The 24,108-nt window shown below is 38.9% G+C and overlaps 2 protein-coding genes across 6 annotated transcripts in view; both read right to left on the bottom strand.

Moving 5' to 3' along the window:
* LOC118448876 (beta-1,4-N-acetylgalactosaminyltransferase bre-4) overlaps window positions 1-5,078 on the bottom strand; it is a 68,578-nt gene extending 63,500 nt beyond the window's left edge. For 2 of the 4 annotated variants that reach the window (XM_035882774.2, XM_085660708.1), the window contains exons 1-2: window positions 4,381-4,780; window positions 3,053-3,154 (exon numbers count right to left, since the gene is read on the bottom strand). The gene's annotated coding sequence lies outside the window, so the exon portion shown is untranslated. Of the gene's footprint in view, window positions 1-3,052; window positions 3,155-4,380; window positions 4,794-4,815 lie in introns of those variants that run through there. The other 2 variants (XM_085660706.1, XM_035882775.2) reach the window with 2 other exon arrangements.
* Window positions 5,079-7,122: 2,044 nt separating this feature from the next.
* The window catches only part of LOC118448892 (uncharacterized), a 44,792-nt gene continuing 27,806 nt past the window's right edge, over window positions 7,123-24,108 (bottom strand). For both annotated transcript variants that reach the window (XM_035882809.2, XM_035882808.2), the window contains exons 2-6: window positions 14,486-14,679; window positions 11,997-12,109; window positions 11,003-11,244; window positions 9,931-10,088; window positions 7,123-9,362 (exon numbers count right to left, since the gene is read on the bottom strand). In XM_035882809.2, coding sequence (XP_035738702.1) covers window positions 9,168-9,362; window positions 9,931-10,088; window positions 11,003-11,244; window positions 11,997-12,109; window positions 14,486-14,679 — 902 coding nt within the window. In that variant the 3' untranslated portion in view covers window positions 7,123-9,167. The remainder of the gene's footprint in view (window positions 9,363-9,930; window positions 10,089-11,002; window positions 11,245-11,996; window positions 12,110-14,485; window positions 14,680-24,108) is intronic.

The raw sequence follows: 24,108 nt of genomic DNA, 5'->3' as shown, positions 1-24,108 counted from the left end.
TACTACTATACATTGATCACGCGTTACGAGACTTTGAAGGAGAGTATTCGTATAATAAACGTCTCGTTCAAAGTTAGTACTTGACGATTTTTATTTAAAAGCTAACGGGGGCGAACGAATATATTCGTAGAGACCAACGGAGAGGGAACACGGTGCAACGCTTTTGCTAATTTCTAAAGGTAAATCCCCCAAGAGTGCCTAGGGACTAACTTTTCCATGATGCGAGAACGTGTTTGAGAAAGAGTGGAAGAAAAGAAATGAAAGTTGGAAATGGAAAGAAAGGAAGAAAAAGGGATTTGAAATGGCAAGAGACGAGGATGGAAAGAGAGGGTGGTCTCGTGGAAAAGTAAAATGCATTTGACAAATTCAAATGACTCGACGGGATAGGGTGTGCGCTCTCAAGTGGCAAATTAACTTGGAATCTTACAACTGTGGAGGCTCATCTTCTAGACTAGAACGACGTTCTAACTTGGACCGTGGCTCTTTCTCTCTCTTTGCCCTTTTTAACATTCATTCGTAAGTTTTCTTTGAAAATAACTAGGATGCATTAGGATCGAGACGTTCGAATAATCGACATTGCATAAAAAAAAAAAAAGAAAAGAACACTTTTCTAGCTCCTTTGTTCCTTTTTATCGACTACTAATCCAACGTTACACAATTTTGGAAATAACTGTAGCATATCGAAACGAAAGTGAATATGTAATTCGATGGGAATAAAACTTTCCGGATGGACGAGCCACGAAAGAAAATAAAAGTGAATTATATGGAAAGATCGAGAAAAAGGAGATGAGAGATATTCCTGGGAGATACTTTTCGTTATTTTTCGCATTTTCCTGTTATTTTTATGGAATAGCAGAGAAAATATATTCCGTAATATGCGCGATACGAACTTCGGTCCCGAAGTCACAGATTTTCTTCGGCTTAGACGACAGCAATGTATCAACTTTGCACTTAAGCAACCCGGATGAAAAAATATTAACTTTAGCTATTTATTTTTCAAACATATTTTTCTTATCTTACCGATAAAATGTATCAACGATCGACAATGCTGATCATTTGGAAAATGAGATAAAAGAGAAAAAAAATGATTTTCTTATGAAGCTTTGTTCTTCCACTTCGATTTACGCAACGTTCGAGATGAGAAAACCAAAGGAAAAAGAGAAAAAAAAGAAAAAAAGAAAGAATGTTAACTACGATCTTTCGTACACTTTACGTAATAAATAATTAATGCTAAATGTGCTAAGTTGCTTATTCGTTGGATAAACAAGAACGCGCGTACGCATTAATCATGGCCGAAAGAAATATAACAATGACGTTGCGGAGCGGAATTTGAAATTTTTATCGTGTCGTTTAAAATGTTAAAAAAAAAAAAAAAAAAAAAAAATACAAGAAGGAAAAAGAGAATATGATGTAATGCCGAACGATAACGAGTTTAACACTTATTCAAAGCTCCGAAGAAACGAAGTTCCGTCCGTTCGCGTATCGGAATAAAAATGAAAGGAATCTCGAGGTCAAGGGTAAAATCAATCCTTCATACCTTTCGTCTTTCTTTCATTCCGATAGGTACGCTGACTTACTCTCGATTACGCGAAACGGTTTTACCAGAACGGTTAGTCACTCGCATCGACACAACGATTTTTACGAAATCGAGTAAAGGAAACGAAAAAAAAAAAAAAAACAGAAAGAAAGAAAAACACGTCGATCTTTCTTTACGGTTCCGTTATCGGAGAAAGGTGTGAAATTTTGTGTTACGACATGGCTATTGCAGTCTCGCGAAATAAACTTGAGTAATGATCAACGCGATCGATAAAACGGATGCATAAAATCGGTCTCGCATTAAACTATCATCGTCTCGACGTTAAATAATTCACATTAAAAAAAAAGAGAGAGAGAGATAATCGCGACATTTCTCATTTAACCGAGTTGCCAATTTTCTTAATTTCCATACTTTGACAAAAAGAAAGGGTACGAAGGCACGTTGTTGTAAAACGAATCTTTAGCCAGAGTATCGATTAGACGTTAAAGCAAGTAGAGTATTCCGTAGGTAATTCACGGGATACTCGAACACACTGTTAATTCATGTATAATGGATTCGACTTTGCACGAAGCGAACGTATTTACACCGTCTCGCACTATAAAAGCAATTGGCGCAACAAGCTTCGCGTTCACGCATATATATATCTATCTATATATATATATGTACACACACACGCATGCACACACACACAACACACACACACACATATATATATATATATATAACATATATATATGCATAGCACCCAACACAAAAACGCACATACGTGTATTTATGCGGATAATTAATGAAGGCCGACGTCGTGAGTTCGCTTCTTTTTAGTTGCGCTGCTTCCGATCGGCTCGTACATCTTGCTTTGGAACAATGCACGTCCTCCCTCCTCCCTCCCGCCATCGTGGTAAAGCTTTTGCCACGAACGATGCAAGCCAGAATTACCGGTAAACGAGGCATTACTTACTCTCACGGCGGACGCTTTGATTATATTAAATTAATTCATCGCCGATCGTGACCCTTCAAGAATTTCTTCGCTAATTATGTCTGTATTTACGTTTTAAGGCTTAATCGCTCCCTCCTATCTTCCACATTTGGTTAACTTTTTATATCGATGATTATCTTCCTCTAAGAGAATGATTCGCATAGTATAACATGTCGAGTTTTATCGAGATCTCTTTTTTATTGTAAAAGGAAACAATTCTATCGAGAAAATGTTTGGTACGAAGTAGAACGGGGAAAAACAAAAGGAATGTTTTTAAAAAGCAAATATGTCGCTTGCATAATATCTTACATAACGTTATTGCATACGCATTTGACATGTTCTAATTGATATATTTCCATATGTACGTATTAATGAATAATCCGAGTCTTACCTTATAAACAATTATATCTATATATATATATACATATATATATATATATATATAAGTGTATAGAGATATACGTGTGTGTACGTGTGAATGTACAAGTATATGAGATCAACGATAGGAAATAAAATATTCGTAGCATACGATTTCTCACCTTCTTATCTGAAAAATGTACGGCGATCGTTCTCGATTTATTAAGTCTAAATGTTTTCCAAGATCTATCACTTTTACGAAGTGACGATAGCCCGTTCGTTTCCTGTAACAAAGATAACGAAAACGATTGAGACTTGTATATCACGAACGCAGAGAGCATCGAAATAAGAAATATAACGGCTGGGATATAAAATATAATACATTAACAATTTTTCATCGACATAATGTTTTTCAAGAATTAATGTTATAAAATGATTAAATGTTTTCTCGATTCAATTTGAGTTATTATTCGCGTATGCGAAAATTTTCTGTAACAGCGTAATTACAACGTCGCAACCGTGGTTATTTTCAGCTTTTACGCTTCGCAACACAATTAGCACGACGCCTTATTGTGCAGAGCGTCTTCGTTTACTTTTTTGCGAACGACTTCGATGGACAATGACTCGATTGTGCAGTAGTGTATGCAAAACCAAGGACACCCCTACTCATTCCTAGACCTAATCGGCCCACCAATCCTTTTCTTTATCTTTCTCTCTCTCTCTCTCTCTCTCTCTCTCTCTCTCTCTCTTTACCTTTCCTTTTGTAAACACGCTCAGAAAAGGTGAACGTGGTTATCATACAATAAACGTATTGTTTAGTACGATAATATACGAAATGCATACAAATATATTTTCTAATAGGACTTGGCCGATTTAACAGGTAACAATTACGTTCGATTGGATCGCGATGTACAATAGGTTACAAAAGTTTTCATCGCAGTTAATCTATAATTGCCATCAATATATTATTGAAAATTATTGAAATAATTTGAGTAATATAAGTTACCTACATGCTGGCACGATGAATAAGTGTATAAAAATATAATAAAAACTTTTTCAAATTTAATTTATCGAAGAGAAAAATTTGTTGCTTCCATCATGGCGTCCTTTCCAAATAACGGTTACTTTGCGGCGAATTTCATATCGCAGTTACCATGGAAACGTACTCAGGATCGTATTACTAAAAAGAACCGAAAAGGGGTATTCACTCTACACACCCCCCTCAGCGATCGTTCAGGACCGTATTCTTAAAAAGACCCAAAAGGGGCACCTTGGATTCGTTCTTTTTTTCCTATAACCAGACGATACATTACGCGCTTTATATCGAAAGATCATAGACATTTTCAATCCGATTGTATTGCGATCGATGTCTTCCAATGTCATTGCCTTATGTTTTGATAACGATTAATGAAAATAAAAACAAGTGATCGAACAATAAGGAACAACCAATTTCTTAATTAAGAATCGTAAAAAGTAATCTAAGAAAAAAGAAAAAAAAAAGAACACTTACGAGAAACTAGAAATATCGGGCAACTAGAGGATTCCTCGGGGTTTTCGAATCGCGCAATGTTCTCGACTGATTCTCCTTTGCGTCGAACAGTTCTACGAAACGAGCATTTCACTTTTTCCAATGATTATTTTCAATGAAGGACGAACAGACGAATATTCATGTTGCAAACACTTGTCGACAGAACGTTCGATGCCTATCAACAACAATGCGTAACTTTGAACGGTCTTATAAGCTGCTGTAAACAATGGACTAACCGGCGAACCACGTGACTTTCTTACCAAGGTCTCGTCGCGAAAAACCGTTAAGAAGAGAGGGACGGAGAGGGGGAGGGAGAGAGAGAGAGAGAAGAAACTTTACAAGTAAAAAGAAGGAAGACGATCTAATCGAAAAGGAAAAAATGCTTCAATTTCATTGGGAAAGTTGATTAAATCGTACGGTAAAGCAGAGTGATCCTCTTCCTCTCCTTCTTCCACCTCCTTTCTGCTTCGGTGAATCTCGCGATGACGAGAACGTCGAGGACACCCGGCGAGAAGCGATAAGATCGAACGATCCTTCGTAGAAATGTTAACAGTATCTTCCTCGAGATATTGCGGACTCGAGGCAATACGAAAAACAATGACACAGGGATCCCCGAACACGGAGATCTTTGACGCGGACATCCTCGCCGTCGGACGATCGTAGGCGCCGAGTAAAGCTACGACGACAGTGCCGCCAAGCGACCGTCGACGAAACCTCTTCCGACTTGCTCCTTGGACTCGATTCTACGATAGAAGGAGTAATTCCTCGGGTGGGGCGGGTGGGAGGAGGAGGAAGCTTGAGAAAAAGCGACGGTCCTGCCACCAGCGGTACTCCAGAGAAACGAAACGCGGGAATACGAACGATTTAAACGTAATCGTTATAACTCGCACAAATTATAACTCTATTTCTAAGAGATTATTTTTAATCGATCTCTTCTCGTCAATCTTTCAAATTCTCACACTTTTTCATCGCGAACGTCGTTATAAATGACGCGATTAACAATCGAACGTGAGGCACTTACGAATAATTGTGACTGATAAACGATTAACTGTACCTCTCTCTCTCTCTCTCTCTCTAGTAATTACCACGAGACACAACGTAATTAATATTGGATACATTCGTCGATTTATATCGGTGCTATTCGTCAAATAGCCTAGGCGGAGTAATACAGGGATCTTCTTTATTCGATAATAATACCGACGGATATTTCGAGCTATTCTAAGTGAATTATGAGTATTTCTCGATCTATGACTAACGAAATATCTCTCTCTCGAAATTTCTGGCTTTATTGCATATACTTTTACGGTTTTAAAAGCTTCGAAGAAACTCGTGGAATTGTGAAAGCTAAATAATATACGAAATAAAAGTGTCGTCAAAAGTGTACCAAAGGTTGAGAAAGAAGAAGCGCCGAGAATACGCCGTACGATAAATAACCTTAATTTGAGTGTCCTTTCCTCACGGTTGTTCGTTCTCCTCTTGTTCGCGAGAGAATAATTTTTGTAGAAATTTTATTCGAATTTTATGTTTTTACTGTGATGCAACAAATTTTATTATTCATACGACTTATAAGATCGATCATCATGAATTCATACGTAGAAATGGCATCATTTTGAAAAATGTATGATACCTATGTGCGACGACTTACCAAATATAAATGTATATTTTTCTTCTCTCTTTTCGTTTCTGACAAAAAAAGAAAAAGAAAAAATGTGCGAAAATGCGAGAGAAACACTGGCCGCGACGTGCACTTCTCATCCATTATTACAGCGAGACTTACCCGAGCGAGAATTCGTTCCACTTTTCCACCTTTTCGTTTCCCTCTTAATTTCCTCCGAGAAGCACTTTTCTCTTTCGTAAGTAACGGCCTTCGGATAAACGTGACTCGCTCGGAGAATCCTCTTTTCTCTCATTTCCATTCTCTTACCTGTCCGATAATATCCCCCGTGGAGCAAAACAGTAAAAGAGAGAGAGAGAGAGAGAGAGAGAGAGAGAGAGAGAGAAAAGTAAAAAATAAAAAAAGAGAAACGAAAGAACTAGTTTCTAAGCTGTCTCAAAGTGCGAAGAGTAATGACTTTTTTTCCGCTTGCTGAAAGACGACATGCACTTAATTACCTGGACATAATTGCGTCCAACTTTTTTTTTCTCGCATCGTGTAGTAACTAATTTACTGATTAAAGAGGAGAAAAAAAGAGAAATAAAGAGAAATAGTGTGCATCGAAAATAAAAAAGAAAAAAGTACTCGAATCGTTTAAGAGAGAAAGAGAGAGAGAAAAGTGGAACGCGAGATCGCTAAGGCACAATACGTCTTCGGGGTTGAAAAGCTGCAGGACCAGCAAAGACGATTAATCCTCGAGCGATCGCGACATTTTTGGATCTAGGGCATCTCTCGAGTGCCAGTCTACTACGCTTGATAGTTGCATAAAAGCATAAAAACCAGCACACTTTATACGTATCCAAAGAGCTAAGAGTTCTTATATGTATTTTTCAATCCACGTCCCTTATCTATTCTCTTATTTTCAAACTCCATTACTTTCTTCCCTGTATACGTTCTAATAGCGTATTCACTGTATATGCACTTATTGTTTAATAAATAAAAAATATTATCGATAAAATTACCTTAACATAAATTTACGCTAGAGAAGAAAAGTACAAACAATCTTGATTGTACTTTCATCGTTCTACGATCCTTTTTACGTTGAATAATTTCATTATGAAAAGTAATATTGTAAGATGCGCATTATAAATAAATAATTTGTTTCGGTTTCTTTCGCCACCTAGCGTAGAGTAAAGGAACTCGTACGTTCAGTTAAGTGGGTAAAGAAATAAGATTCGGTCGATAACGATACGTGAAGGTATTAGCGCTTGTTAGACCTTGCCGACAGATGGCAGCACAGTTTTGTTCCTAAATAATTTATTTAAAAATTAAATTGCGCGCTTACATATACGTACGTATATACGTATTTTTATAAAGGATTAAGAAGACGAACTCCTCTTTAATAGACGAGTCTCATGTATTAACATACAAACGAGAGAGGATGAGATAAAATATTCGTCCTATGAAAGATATGTATACGTGTATTTCGATTATGCATCCTTCGCTAACATTTAATGGGATCTCGTGGGATAGCACGATAGGATAAAGCAACGAATAAAACATGATGTACCATTTTCGCTCGATCAATTTCAACGTCAGCTACGCAGTTGGACAGAGGAATATAATCTGTTTTAATTAGTGTCTCTAAGAGAATTGTAATATATAAGAATATAGAAAAGTATTATAACGAGACGATTATTAGAAAATGATATTGATTAGGCCTGTAAACGTGACTTAATATATAAAACTAAATATTTCGAATATAACAGCGGTACGTTCCATACTCGAAATTTTGTTTAAAACGAGATAAACGACGCATATAATCTACGACAAGTACTTTCAACGGATAGCTTAACGTTTTAAACGATTGTCGACGTAATAAAAATCGATTTTCCCTAATTTTGCTAAACGTTAATTATTTTCTCTATCGCTTGGGCTATAAAGAAAAAAAGAAAAAAAGGATTAACGCGAGCAACGATTGATGAGTATAATCTGTATAAGCCATAGTTTAATCTAGCGATTCATAATATCGAGTGATATGATTCACATAACGACGTATAAAGCTAATTTATATCTATTCGAATGTTACCAGCGATATTTAAACGTACTGCTATTAAATAGACGTAATAGAGACGTATATATCCTATAACGCATATATCAACACATTTATCTAACATGTAACGAACGCCTATTTCGAAGACTAAATATAGTGGCTTTCGTTTTCTCATCTTGCCGTCAAAATTTATAATAGCTATATGTGTAGATGCGTACGTATCATTAAACGGAATTATATATTTCCTTCCAATGCGTTGTGGAAAAGGAACAATTTTTACTCTCTTGTTAAAATTCTTAACTTGCGATATGCGTACAGAACAACCTTGTATTAAAATCGTTAACCTACCTTCTTACATATACTTGGAAAGTTCGATTAACGTCGTTCGTTTCGTATCTGGTTAAAAGATTGATTACGGCCAGACCGATACTAAAACATATTTTCAAAGAAATGAACTCGATTCGTTTGAAATGTAAAAAAATGTAAACGTCTAAGAAAATTCAATGGCAGGATTTTTTTCTTTCGTAACCAGTCCTAATCGAAAATGCGTTATTCTTGTTGGTCCTGTCAAAAGCTTTTCTAATGTGTGCGTGCGTGCGTATGTGTGTCTTTGCGTGTGCGTGCGTGCGTGCGTGTATGCACGTACGTGTCTGTATATATATATATATATATATCATCATGATCGAAAATCCATCGGACGATCGTTTCCCGTCATCTCTACGTACGAAATGGAATAGAATAAAAGGATAAGTGGTATACTCGATAAAAACCTTATCACGCGGAGAAAAAAAGGAAAGAGGAGACATCTCTTTCGATCGGCAGATCATTTTTCGAGGCAGGTCCAAGTAAAAAAATGATGATCTCTTCGATGATCTATTTTCTCCTAAAGGAGAAAGAGGTTTCGTTTTCGGTTTAAAAATCGATCCAACGATCGATTCGCTCTAATCCCTTTCCCATATATATTGCGTGTCACATTTTAAAATCACATTTACTCTCCTCCTCGGTGAGCTTGATATTAGTCTAAGGATTAGTTTTCTTCGTTTGGCCGCTATTCGACAGATGCTTCCAGAGACCCGTGATTAATGGCACGTCTCTGAAGCTGTCAGCCGCAGGCTATGTCTGCTACGAGCACATTAGATCGACGGATCTGGATTCTCCCCAAGCGTTTTGCATCTTGAATCCTGTCGATGGCCTCGGTACTACGTGATGAGACGGCGTGGACGTGCTCGTGTGTCTCAGTGTGGTCATGGGAATACTATTGGCCGAATTCTTTTGCGATCTCTTGCTATCCAAACTCGATTCTTCCTCGAAGCTTACCTGAAAAAAATGTCCTTCGATATTATTATCAGAAGTGGACCGAAAGGAGGGAGTTTTTTTTTCTTTTTCCATTCAAATAAAACCCACCCTTATGAATGGATTAATGTAATTATTCGTAAAGATGACATTAATTTAATAGAGTGATTTTATTTCTTTACGTTTATCGATTATCTCTAATCAATTATTCATATATTAATTTCCACACTTTCAACAACAATATTTCAATAATAATGAGGATTAACAATGCTCCGTTATCTCATTTGCAATGGGTTCGAAAATAAGATTATTTAACGCAACGAGATTAAACGTGAATCGATTTTATGACAAAAATATCAAAGGTATAAAAATAACTTTACCCTGGGGATGTTGCGGAATTGAAGTATACAAGGCAAATGACTACATACATATACATATACATATATATAATATGTATATATATATATATATATATATATATATATATTCGTTCATACCGCACGTGTTTGTATACGATTCGCGTGTGAAAAGCTCGTCGATTGGTTCAACGATTCGAGGATTCGTTCAAAGAGATTCAAGCTGGTACGCTCACCCATGAATTCCCCGGCGGCTTAGGATCGTTCGAGAGATCAATTAAAAGGTTCTTTTGACCTTCATTGATGGTATGACGTTGTTGACCGTTCTGCTTGTTTTGTTGGATCATCTTCGCCGACGTCTTCGTCTCGCTGCAATTCTTTTTTTCATTTGTTTCTGCAAGCCAAACGAAAAAGGGGACGCGTTTAATTAAGAACAAAAAAAAATGAGTTTACGGGAAGGAAATGACACGTCGTTTGTATCGGCGCGACGTAACTTCCGTTAGTCGATTTATCATCCAGCGAGTAACGTTATATCGTCTTTAAGTAATAACGGCGAATTCTGATTACGTGGTACTTGTTATAGCTTCGTAGTTTCCCGCTGTACTAACTGCATCGTCATTAATTATCGATGCTGCACCGATTTATTTACCATACAACAGCTCGAACGCGCGTGCACGTTTCTCTGTGTACACACACATACACACACACACACACACACACATATATATGCATGCGCCTATTACATTGCCCATACGTGTACGTAGGTGCGTTCGAAGCGGATATTTAAAAATGCCCCGAGCATTGCAACTGTATCGACGATAGTACTCAACGCAAGTTAACATGATATTTCCCACGTTAAATATGATTATACGGTTGACGTGCACATACCAAATATTACGTTACTATCCTCCTGTTTCCAGCGTTTCTCTCTTTCTTTCTTTCTTTTCTCTTTTTCTTTTCATTTTTTTTACTTTTCTTTTTTCTTTTTTTTTTTTTTTTCATCGCAAGAAAATATGCAAATTTAATGAAACATTCGTTAAAGGCATTAGATAATTAACAAGCTCGTATCTATTCGATTATGAAACGTTAATTACGCGTTTGAAGAATTTTTAAGTTGGCTACATTTTTTCGATCGAATAACTTCCGTGCTGCATCGATTTTTTTATTCTAGATCAAACTAATAAATACCGAGTAATAACTACTCGATTGCTTATATATATATATATATATATATATATATATATATCTGTCTGTGTATCTATGCATACATAAATCGAGTGTACAGCCGGGAGAAATTTAATTACCAACCGTTTTTCTCATCCGTCAAAGTAGACCCTTTATCTTGAGCATGATGAATCCTCGGATCAGCCTGTGACAATTGCCAAGCTTCGTAAGCGGTATTGAATGCCTGGGCCACCGTCAATGTCACCGTCTGCGCCATTTTTCTCTTTGGACAGAGAAACGCGTGACATTCCATCGTCTCGTTCAGATTCGTCGCGATGAATGCAAACACATGATCATGGGTTGCGTCGGCCGAGCAATAAGAGATCCTGCCAAAAAGAATATATTATTGTCTCGTTACAAACGCGTAACGCAGTGAGCGAAAGTTTAATTACAAAGGAGTAAAGGTGATATAAGATAATAAAACGATGTCGCATTGTCATTGAGAGATATCGCGTTATCGTAATCGTGTATCAGTAAGACAATTCGTGTCAATCTATACCATAGAGATTTGCGTTTAGCATCGTTAAGGCAAATTTCCTAGGCCATACCCAGATATACTCTGCTCCGAATATAATCTTCCAATTATTATTCCACGGGAGAGAGTATGGCAAATCTGCGATCGATGTGTATTTTGTCAAAGAGACGGGACACATTGCTATCGGATTTCGACTTGGGGTTTTTATTCTTTATAAAATAACGGCGCTCTCTCTCTCTCTCTCTCTCTCTCTCTTTCTCTCTCTATCCCTATTTCTCGTTCCTTCTCGATTCATTTATTGTCCGAACGACGAGGAGAAAAGCGAGAGAGAGAGAGAGAGAGAGAGAGAATGAGGAGAAGGAGAGGGAAGGAAGAAATTTATCTCCGAGATCCGATTTAAAAAAAAGGGCTAATTCATTCCAAGGGGTCGATGGAGGGAAAAACAAATAAGGAATCAAGATGAACTTGACAGATGTAAAAAGAGGAGATGGAAAATGAAAGAGAGATTCTATGCGACAGCGGGGAAGATAAAATTGTCTTTGGGAGATGTAAACATCTGTGACGTTAATTAATGAGGAGATTAATTAACAAAGTCATATATACCTGTATATCGATACTTGTAGCTGATCTTCCTCCGTGGCTAAATCAGTCATTCTGATACCTCTTAAGCTCACAGCCAAAGACACCCTTTGTAACTTTTTACCGCTTGCCTTTGCCTGGTACATAGAAAGAAAGAAAAAAAAAAGAAATGGGTCATTCGCAGCTCAACTATATTTTATTTCTGGTGAAACAGAAATCCATTATATCACAAAAATCCATATAAATAAAACGTATCGTATATTTGACGTAAAAAAGCTAATGGCATTTTTAAAGAAATAGCTTTTAAATAATGGAGAGTCAAAGTGGAAAATGTTTCGCGTTTCATTCATGACGATTGGTCGTGGCCATTAAACGTAAGAAAGAAGGCATTAGATTAATATCGTTCGGTGAAATTAAATCTTTTCGACGAATTCTTTTTTTTTTCGTTTTTATTTTGTTTTTCTAAAAGATACGTAACAAATAAATATAATCTCGTTAAAGTTCTTAACTATTCTAACCAACGATATACATATTTTATATTTTCAGAGTCAAAATTGAGTTATATTTCGCGAATGCTTCGGTAACTCGGGATAGTTTATTTGAAATCCACTTAACAAGTTTCTCTCTGGGCAAAATTCGATGTAATGGTTAATACCCGATAATACCAATAGCTAACTAATCCTTCCAATTGCATTATTTTGCCGTGGCAACCCTCGCACGCGGCAGCAGCGTGAGATAAACTCAGCAAACTTCCTGATAAGCATAACTTCGAGATAGAAATTTGCATGCCTTCGTGAAACGATACGATTACGGCGGTGTGTATCGGCAAATCCTAAACTCTGTTACTCTCTTTCTCTCTCTCTCTCTCTCTCTGTTAACGCTACTAGCTTATCAATGCAACTGAATTAACTGAAATCCGAGAAACAGCAGCATTACGATGTTCCTTCCGTATCAACCTTGTTTTCCTGCTCGTTATCGTTCTTAGTTTTCGAGTAATAAAAGGAAAGAATGAAAATAACCGTTTCAAGTATCAAATGTATGCTACATTTTCACGTGCAACACCTCTCTTGCTTCTCGTTGTTTCGCTTCCCCTTTCTTCCCTTTTATCGTAGTAAACCAACGGAATTGTAAGCTCCCGTTATCGGGCCATTTCTTACCGAGCTATATTTTCCTGCTAAACGAACAAAAATTCTCCTCCTCTCTTGACAAAAATCTACCCTTTACTCTTCCACCGTTCCTGAGAGAGAAAGAGAATTTCTTTCACGTCGAACGACAAAATTGGATAGTATCTTTCCTTCCCTTCCTTTCCTTTCCTCTTCTTTTTCTCTCTTTATCGATTAGGATCTCGATAGAAGAAGATATCATCTCTCTGAGAACGACAGGATTGTTCGAAAAGAAATATGAGTTCTTCCCCGTTCTTCCCCTATCGAAGTGGAAAACGAGAATACAATTGAATAATATGCAGATAGAATGGGGGAGTATACGTGAAAAAAATACAACGCAAAGAAATCTGACCGATCGTAATTGACTTTGTGAATTCAAAACTTTATATACCTATCTTTATATAAATTTGAAGAAATTCTTTTTCCATCTATTATACGCACGAACAACTAGATTTAACGTTCCTTCTTTGCAATAACAAGAGATCGACCTCTACTATTACTCTCCATCCGTCCGTCTATTTTTTAATTACAGCCTTATAATCCTCGACGAGCGGCAGGGAATTTGCGCTTACTCGAGCGTACCCCCACCCTTTGAGAAGGATATTTATACGAGCAGGGAACACGAGGTAAAGCTGGATTTTCAACGGCAAGTCGTTTATATGTGTGTGCGCGCGCATATGTGTGTCTGTGTGTGTAGGTGGCTTTTTTTTTCATCTTTGGTCCGACGTTCGTTATGAGATAAATTAAAGTCTTCGTTCCATTGTTTCAGTCCGTTCTACATTTTCCTAGAAAGGAAATTAAACTTTCTTTCCTTTTCGTTTATTTTTCGGCGCTACCGTAAAGGGTACGTTCTCGACATTGTTTCTAGTCTTTAACGAGCATTATCCTATGTATGAAGTTATGTAAGCGTCAGCAGTATCGTCGCCGGATGTCCGCAGCTTGAGGTAAATTACGAGGACGATCGTAAATCACTTTGTGCGAGATCGATGATGGCATTCCTAAAGCGAGAGGGGTGAGAGAGAGAGAGAGAGAGAGAGGGAGGATAGAGAAAATGTCTAATGAATCGTAATGAATTATCGTGCCGAAAGTGCAACGCTCTCCTGCCAGATCTACAAGACAAATTGCTTTGATCATTAGTGTGCAAAATTAAGAGTAAATCAGAGAGGGAGAAAGATGGAGAGTAGTAGTACTCGACTACCGATGTCCTTTAATTAAAATTGCAAGATGTTTCGAGTCCAATGGTACATAGGTTGAATCAAACGATCGATGATTAGTCAAGGTACATATATATATATATATATACACGTACATATTGTAAGTACGTACGGCGCCTGTATACGTGAAACGTACCATGGTAATGACCGTCTTTATGGCTTCAGCCGTGGCCTCCTCGCTCGATGGCGTCTCGACGAGGGTGCTGCCCAAATATTTGAGGGTGAACCTGGCCTCCGATGCATCCTCGGATTCCTCGTGTGTCGAGGCTGCTGTGCCGCCACTCTCCACGCATTCGCGACTGTTCGCCAGGGCCCATTCCTCGCATAGTTCTGAAAGTTTCAGTTCATTTTCCATTTTACTAAAGCATTCCTGTACTTTTCTACGTTTGCCCTTTTAATCGGTCAAAATATCTATGAGCTGCCTTTTATCAATTTATGTATATTATATATCAAAGCAAAAGGGTTAAAGATAGGTAACATTTTGTTCTTTCTCTTTCGTTTTCTTACCGAACACACTCTTTCTCAACTTTCCCTCTAGAATAGACTTTTTCTCTAACGTCGGATTTAAAAGTCATCTTCTGTACGCGACAAACTACGATCCTATCGGAAACTTTATATCGTGTTTCTTTGAGGTACTACGTATCCCTCTTCTTTCGGAGTTATCGGTTACCCTCGTGAGTATCGATAAACAATGTCATACTTCTTGATGGCTGAGAAAGCGCCACGCTTTCTTGTTTTTTGTTTTTTCCGTCATTTTTCCTTTTCTTTCATTTTTTTTAAAGGAGTTGCAAAGGAAGAATGAGAGAAAGAGATAAGAAATGTCAGTATCGTTATGGCACATTCAACGGAGGTACGCGTTATTTTCACGTCTCGTGCATAGAATTCGCTTTGCATTCGTGTCCTTTTTCTCGAGCAAAAGAGACTTGACTTTTCTCCCTTTTCTCTTTATCCCTTTTAGTCAAGTAATTGCGCGTCGTCTAATTTTCTTTTTTACTTTTTACCATATATCAGAACGCTCCAATTAAGCTAGTCTCACTTTTTGCTCGTAATCGTGGTCGTAATTAGAAGGCGAGCGGTCGGACGAGCAACTCGTTTTCGAATATCGACCGACGGTTCGTCGACGTTTCAAATATTTTCTTTACGGTCAATTTTTATTAAAACGACGAGATGGAACGAGAGGCGCGAGTTGAGAGCGGGCGGATTCGAAATTGATCGAACGTGGGACGTCATCGTTGGTACGAGCGGCTCGTAACGGAAAGGACCATTTGTAACGATTTGTCAACGAGCACTTCCTGCTCTCTTCTACGTCACGATCTATCAATCTTTTCCGAAAAACCAACGGATCTCGGCGATGACGATGTTTTTTGTGCCCGAAAATTTCATGTACGCTTCCCCGTCTCTCTCTCTCTCTCTCTCTCTCTCTCTCTCTCTCTCTCTCTCTCCAAAATTTACCAAATTTCCATGCGTTCACGAATTTTCCTACGATCCTTCACGCTTTATTTTTTTGTTGCTTCATTTATTTCAACGACATCCTTCAACGTCACTTTATTTCCGTTTATATGGCAAAGTCGTACATTTCCGCGTCTACCAACGAAAATATATTCCGAAACGCGTGCCATAGCTATTCGTCCTAGGAGTAAACGGTCCGCTTGGGAAATACCATCAAAGATATAAACGACGATGGACCGACCGTAGAATCCCCATAGAGGAACGTAAGGAGTTAAAAAAAAGTACAAGGAATTTTTCTCTCTCTCTGTCTGTTTGTTTTTAATCGGAATTGTAATTCAATTTAGAAAGATTTTAACTGTTTTATGCTGAACGTTTAACCCTCTATTGATTCCTCATAAATATTCCGTTTGAATCATTCCACTTTACGAGCTTCAAATTCAAAATGGAATCGCGTTTCCAGGCAACGAGTAAAAGAGAGCGAATGAAAAGAGAAAGAAAGGAAAGACAAGGAGGGGTCAAAAAAAAAAAGAAAAAAAAAACAAAAAAGAAAAAAGAAAAAAGAAAAAAAAACAAAAACAAAAAAATTCGATCTTATCGATCTCACGTCTCGCAAAGAAGAAAATAAAAAGAGATCCGTCAGGATCACATGCTAATTCTCGCCATCAATCGTAGGAATATTGATCAGTTACTTATTCAGGAAAAATATGTTCCTGACGGAGCATTTGTTTCCTCGACCGAAATCTCCTTCGATCTCATTCGTGCGAAATAAATCGGTGATTTTCTTGTTAAGTACGCGGAGCACGAGCTCCGTAGAATAATGTCCAATAAAACTCGAGCCGGAGCCTCCTCCATCGACGGATATAAAAATTCTGCAAACTTCCTCGTAAGACATTCGCTCGATTTCCGATGGAATAAATCACAACCTTCGTTCTATTCTAAGAAAATGAATAAGGGAGGAAGAGAGAAGAAAGTTTCTTATAGAGCCCGAAGGTGCTCGAAGAGTACACACGAAAGCACTGCTAAAGCTCACGACTAGTGCTTTCTCTAACCCGTTCTCTACTCTTCTCGAGCAGACTCACACCAGAAGTAGCAGCAGCAGTAATTACGACGGCAAGCGACGCTGCGTGACGAAAAAAATTAGCAATGCCGGAAATTAAAGCGGAATCTCTCTCTCTCTCTCTCTCTCTCTACTTTAAAATCGTGAGCACTTAACTTGTACGACTTGCAGTGCTCAGAATGCTCGAAATTTATCGTTTCGCTGAGATCCTAGTCTAGAAAATACTAATTAAATATAGTTATGAAAAAATGAATAAAAAATAGAGAGAAAGAGAGCGGATTGAAGAATATTGAGTTGGTCGGAAGGAATTACGATGCATTCCATATAATCTTATCGCAAAGATTCTCCTCCTTTCAAGGACTCAACAAATAACCTGGAGCATTCGACACGATGTCGCGCAGGAATATTCGCTCAACATAAATCCTGCAAATCCCACCCCGATTCGAGGGGCTATTCAAGGAATCCGAAGCTCGTCCCAAGTTTATTCCTCGTGTAAGCTCGAGCGCTCGCGAATAATCAAATCGAAGGCGGAAATAAAAAAGAAGGTCGTTCCAAGTTGGAAGAATTTTCATCGGAGTGAGGAAAGGAAGAAAAGCCGCGGGAGACTCTTGAAATTCAGTGACTTTCGAGGGCTTGGACGAAGGAGAGAGAGAGAGAGAGAGAGAGAGAGAGAGAGAGAGAGAGAGAGAGAGAGAGAGAGAGAGAGAGAGAGAGAGAGAGAGAGAGAGAGAGAGAGAGAGAGAGAGAGAGAGAGAGAGAGAGAGAGAGAGAGAGAGAGAGAAAGGTAGAGAGAGAAAGATGGAGGGGGAGGGGAAGGGAGAGAAGCTGGATCGAAAGAGAACCACGAAATCGAGTTAGGTGAAAAATGGCGAATCACGATTCTCCGTTAGCTCGACCGACGAGTGGCGAACCGCAAATTAAATCTTCGTTGGTGCCTTTTACCGCAGCCTTCATGAACGCTCGCTGCACACACCACCGATTTTATTTTCTTTCTTTTTCTTCTCAACCAGCTCGAAGGATCTCTCCCTCTTTCTCTCCCTTCTTACCGAACCTATACTTTAGTTCGAGAGAGAAATCTCGATTCTCTCTCGGTATTTTTCTCAGAAAAAATTGCTGGTTCGTGAGCGAGAAAGATATTTTAAAAGGCGAATCTTTATTCGGGACCACGCGTAAACGCAATTCCAAATGTATCCCGTTCAAAATATTACTTAGAACTTCTTCAATACCGTTTCGAAATTATCGAAAGAATAATAATAATCGTCTTTTCCAATTCAAATAGAAAAAATCCTCTTGTATGTTCGCTTTTCACGTCGATTCACAAACTTTATGCAAATATTTGTTATCGCCGGTTATCGTGCCTGAGCACAGGCAACATTCCATACACCGCCGTCGGTAACACTTTATGCAAGCGTAATCTATTAAAATCACAATTTTGTAAGATCTTTTATTTATATTATAATGTACGTACGAATAACATTGCTTACCGATAGAGATTTAAAACAATTCCCGTTAAATAGATGGCGTTCGCAAACCACATTATCGACGTATTGTGTGTAAAGCGTTGTCTATCTCCAGGCGCGATAAAAAGAAAATCTTTTTTAAATAATAGTTATAGTAAATCGATAAATAAACGTTACAAAGTAGACACCAGCCAATAGCTAATAGATAAAAATAATTATACCAAAGAAATAAAAAGAAAACGATCCAATGAAAACGATTATCGATATCCACGGAATCTGGACATTTGGTTTACGGTAGAACAATCTTTGGGTTGTTGCCAAAATAGTGTGGAACAATTCGTGCCGCAAAAGGGATAACAGCAGATCGGTTTCAGGTAGAACGTTCGTTCTTCATCGATCCACGCCCGAATTCCCAATGCGCTTCGGTCCATATAACAACGCCATAACGCATATTGTGTATCGTTGATATCCCGCTTCGGGTGGGTGTACGCCCGTCAAACGTTCGCGATCGATCGTTCTTAATTAGCTCGTCTGCTGCACGAGTTACTAATTTACAAACAAAGCTAATCACAGCGTATCGAGCGACTTGTTGATTCTTAAACGTTACCGTTTAATTCGATCAACGAAAACTTTATGAGCAACGTCATCGTAAGGCGAAAAAATATTGGAAAAGGAAAAAAAGAAAAGGAAAGAAAAAAAAGACAAAGAAAATGCAAATTTCATCGGGAATATATAAATAGAAGCGTTGACGTTTCCTTCTCGCTCTTATATATAATAATATCTTGGTCTGACGGTCGGTCGATCGGTCGGTCGGTCGGTCGGTCGGTCGGTCGGTCGGTCGGTCGGTCGGTCGGTCGGTCGGTCGGTCGGTCGGTCGGTCGCTCGCTCGCTCGCTATCTAACGTAACATTTCTATCCCCGGAGAAAAAGAAAGATAGATTCGTATAAAAGATATTTATCTAACAATAGAAACGCTACGGCGATATTGCTGCATATACTTTTATCGTTTCTTCCTTCGAATCGACGATACATTTCCTATCTTTTCTTGCTCGCTATTGATTATTCTTTTCAAAGGAAAACGATTTTGCATATATTGAGAAAATTCTCTTTAGATATCCGTTTTATTTCCTTCACTCCAGTTTCCCTTCTCTTTCGAAATCCTTCCTTCTTTATCGTTTAAAACCAATCGTTGAAATCAATCCAGAATCATTTTCTCATTCCATTCTCATTCCATTTTTCCGAACCGTTCACCGTCATTCGTCGTAGTCCGACGGTGGGAACAACCATCGCGGGAATAGCCGACTGGTAAATTCGTATATAAACGGGTGAACGCGCAAACAATAGCACCGTAGTGCAATCGGTAGAATTGATTCGTGGAAATTGCCTTCGAATTAGGCCCTACCGTTCACTTAACGCGATTGTTTATTTCTATTGCAGGTCGGTCCCTCGCCACCAGGCCAACCGCTAACATATTTATGGACTCCCGAGCGCGAGGCAAATGGAGGAGAAAATTTGTCGGAGGGTTCGGTCTAGAAATAAGAAGAAAAATATCCGATGAAACGAGCTTCCCCTTTTTACGTATTAATGTCTTTATATGTTTAAACGAATAATCGTTTTATCCTTGTTCGAGCACGCAAAAGGATAAATTTTTCGAGCTACCCGATTTGGATGGATTTCGAGTAGACGTTTCGAGTACTTTTGTGACAGGATTCGGAAGTAAGGTATAAAGCAAGGACATGTCCCCGAAGATTCTACATTCCGAAAATGGAAGGAAGAAAAGGACGTATCTTTCGGAAGACGTCGGATCTTCCAGAGCACCACTCGAGAAAACTGTCGAGCCCTTCGGGACTTGCAAATTCTTCTGCCACAAAAATCCTTTATCCAGCCGCCCCTGCTCTACTCTCCTTACGTCTTTCTTACTTATTTCTTTTTATAGATATGTAACTGACAACATTTCGAAAGGTCCAGAAGAAAAATACTTTATTATTTTCTCATTCGATTTCGAAGAGAATTCGATATTTCCACGACGAGCTGAACCAGCCGAATCGAACTAGCGTAGCTACTGCCATTGCTACCTCGAAAGGGTTCTCTTTATTCCCTGCGTTAAATTCGCGAGCGTGATATAAAGGCGCTCGAGCTCACGATCCGTACACAAGACCAGCACACATTTTCCGTCTGTCGTAAAATATTCATGGCTTTTCCCACCTCGTAACCTTAAGCTCGTTTCGCGTACATCCGGATCCAATCTAGTAGCTATACTATATATCCCTTTTCACTAGTTATTCATACTTTCGCCAGTTATTTATATCTATATTACCATTGCAAAATTCATCTATTTTTGTCGTTTCCTTTTTTCTCTCCTCGATGTAGATCTACTATCCGATGCATCGAGAATAACGAATGAAATCGCGAGTGAAACTTTTTTTCCTCGAAAAAAGAGAAAAGAAGTGGAATGAAGTTTTTCGAAAGAAACCCTTGATTAAAAAGTTTTTACCATCTGCTCGTCTATGTATATGGGAGATACGACGATATCGCGTAGGAAAAGCTACCTATTTCGAAGCTGCGAACGAGAACTTTCCTTTCCCGTTCTGATTCTCATTGTCTTCGCGATACCTTAATCTCCACCAGGTCTTTCCTTTCTCCTTCTGTTTTACGAGGTTATTATGCAAAAAAGAATAGCGGATGGTTACTTGGCTCTTGCAAGGGACGGAACAAAAGCCAAGAACGACTGCGAAACCGATGCGCAGGCAGTGCTCGCGACCAACCTCTTTCTCTCTTTCTCTCGCATCAGAGAAAGAGGAAAAAGAGACACACTGTGCAAAACTTTTTAAACTCCCGTTAGTGAGCCGACTAATTGCATTCATACTGTCGAGAAAAAAAGAGAGACGCTTTTCGGCGAATAATTAAAAAATCCTGGCCTCGTCCGTGAGCTCGTTTCTAACAGCGAGCGAGCGAGCGAGAGAGGTTCTCACGAGTTTTTCTTTTCTTTTTTTGTTTCAATGAAAATAAGAACGAAACAAAAAAAAAAGAAAAAAAAAAAAAAGAGGAAGAAAAAGGAAAGAGAGAAGAAAAAAGAATTATTTTCCAGTAGTCTCGTTTCATTATCACATTATTTCCTTTGGAGAAGAGCCCGAGAGAGCACGTCGATTACTTTCTGTTCCTATCAAGGAGGATAAAGAAGAAGAATCGTGAAAGGGGTGAGAGGATCGTCTGGAAGGATACAAAGCAATTTCTTTTTCCCTTCTCTCACGAGAACCTAGAGAACTACTCTCCTTCCCCTGTCTCCCGTTCCTATTTTTCCTTTTTTTCCCTCTCTCTAGAACATCACCTTCGATCTCGTTCTTCCTCATCGTCCACAGAAGAAATTGTATCAATCTTTCTCGTACTTCAAGGAGAAAAGAAAAATGAGAAAAAGGACGAATCGAAGTCGAAACGTTGCTATGTTAACTTTGCCCTTTCTCGATCCGCGATTCATTAAAAGAAATACACTCGAAATTGAAGCCAATTTAAATCCACGAGCCATTTATCGTTCGGTCATTAATCTTTCCTCAATAAAATTCCTCGATCGTGTTATGAGATTTTTACTTTTCATATTTGAAATCTAATTGGCCGTGGAATAAAATTTAATCGTCCGATGAGTTGCAACGCAATGAAAGTCAATTAAAAAGCCACTCTCCCTCTCCCTTTACTCTTTTCCGCAATCCCTTTCTTCTTTTCATTCTATCTTTTTTCTATCGTACACGATACATTGGCAAGACAAAAAGAAAAATAAAGAGAGAAGGAGAGTGCTCCGATCGGAAATAGAACTCTATTTTTTCTGTTCCTTATTTTTCTTTTTTAGCGATTCGAAAAAGCTAGCCAGATTTGGAGATTTGGCTCGTTCTTCGTTTCCACGTTTTCTCTACCTCGAAATCCCTATTTCCTTCGAATTTCTCTCTCTCTCTCTCTCTCTCTCTCTCTCTCTCTCTCTACTTTTATCCATTTTTATTTCCTCTCTTCAAGCCGAGGACCGACGTCGTTTCTGTTCGAGTGTGTAAAAAGAGGAAAAACGTATGCTCCTCTGTCTGTCTGTCTGTCTGTCTCTTTCTCTATTTTTCGTGTCTTCTCGAACTCACAGTTTGGCTCGCCGGAGTTAACTCCACGTCTACTCTTCGGGCAGCTTTTATCCACGGTGAAAGCACGGATCGACGTGGGAGGATTCGAACGATATGCTCTCCTCTCACGCTTTTCGGCCCTTTATTCCGACTATTACCGACAACCTTTAGGACTCTTTTAACGTTATTTTTCAACGATCACGAATAAAGCTAGGAGAGCGGAAAGACGAAGGCAACGACGACGCCGACAAAGAAATCTTGGACACTCCTCTTCTATCCACTTCAATCTGTCCTTTCTTTGTATTTCAAAGAGAAAGAGAAAAAGAGAGCGAGAGAAAAATGAATATCGTCTCATCGGTATCGATCGTTCGTTGATATGAGTTTGAAGTACGCACGATATAAGTACACGATAGCGGTACTCTCCGCTAGCGAGTGGTTATGCCAAGTTGAACTTACGAGCACGTCTGAGTGCTCGAATGCGATACTCGACGATAGCGGAAACAACTTAGTCCGAGAAAATGAATATCTTCACGGATGCTAAAAAAATACGAGTATCTTCTACCAGTAAAGAGAGTGACCATTTTATCTTAAGCATATCAAATTAGAGAATTTGGTGTTTGCTAATATCTTTAGAGCGATTACATCAACGCTGAAAGATCCGGAAATAGTCCCCAAGAGCGCGATGACGAATTTAATCCTCCTACTCGAGCACTTGTCGTCGCGACAACGATGATTTGGGAAAATTATACGTCTACCTCGTTAAATCTCTCTACGCGTATAAGAAGCCACCACGTTAGCTTAGATTCTCTAATGGGAATAATAAATGCTTCCGCATTCGTTCGTCTATTCTCATATCGTTGTTCTAGAAACAATACGAGCGGAGATTAACGAGATTCGCTTTCGGTGACCATTGAAATTCAACATCTATAGAAAATTTTAAAAGAACGCGTTTCTTCGATAGATAGACGATAACTAGCTTGTCCGACGTCGAGCACAAGCAGGAACCTACCTCCTTAATTACATCTTAATGCCTCCTGAGAGGAAAAAGAGAGAGAGAGAGAGGGGGGGAAGAGAGAGAAAGAGAGGGATAGAGAGAGAGAGAGAGAGAGAGAGAGAGAGAGAGAGAGAGAGAGAGAGATGGTCTGAGAGAAGAAGGAAGAGAGAAGCGAGACACAGCTGTGAGAAAGGAGCGATCCTTCGAGCTGCGGTCCCAGGAATTTTCCAGGACCGTTTCCCCGGTAACATCCCATGGATCTTCGATCTCGGCCTCTTGCTCCGGTTCTCTTGTTTTCTCGCTTACCCTCTCCCCTTGGTTTCTACGTCGTCTTATTATCTATGCTCGGAGCAGACATTACTGCGATTGGAGAACGAACGAGTAGATACCGTGTGTAATTTGGACGAAACTAATTCGAGGATAGTTCTCGCATAGAAGAGGAAAGGAGAAGAAGAATAACCTGCGGCTAACCCACCGCCCACCACCCTTTCTATTTCTCTCTCACTCGATTCGTTCTCCACTCCCAAGCAACCGGTCCGGAAGAGAACGATGGCAAAATCCTATTACGATGAACGGATTACTCCGAAGAGGCAGTGGTCGCATCGATCTCGAGAGACGCTTATCGTGTGTGCAATGTTCGTCACGACAATCTTCATTCTCCCACTTTCTTCGCGGTCTTTCTTCTCTTTCCCCAACAACTTGACTT

The sequence above is a fragment of the Vespa mandarinia genome, chromosome 12 (genome assembly GCF_050613455.1).
Source record: "Vespa mandarinia isolate Hongniang chromosome 12, ASM5061345v1, whole genome shotgun sequence".
Lineage (NCBI taxonomy): Eukaryota > Metazoa > Arthropoda > Insecta > Hymenoptera > Vespidae > Vespa > Vespa mandarinia.
Note: the sequence above shows the minus strand (reverse complement) of the source record. Positions and strands in the feature narration are given on the sequence as shown.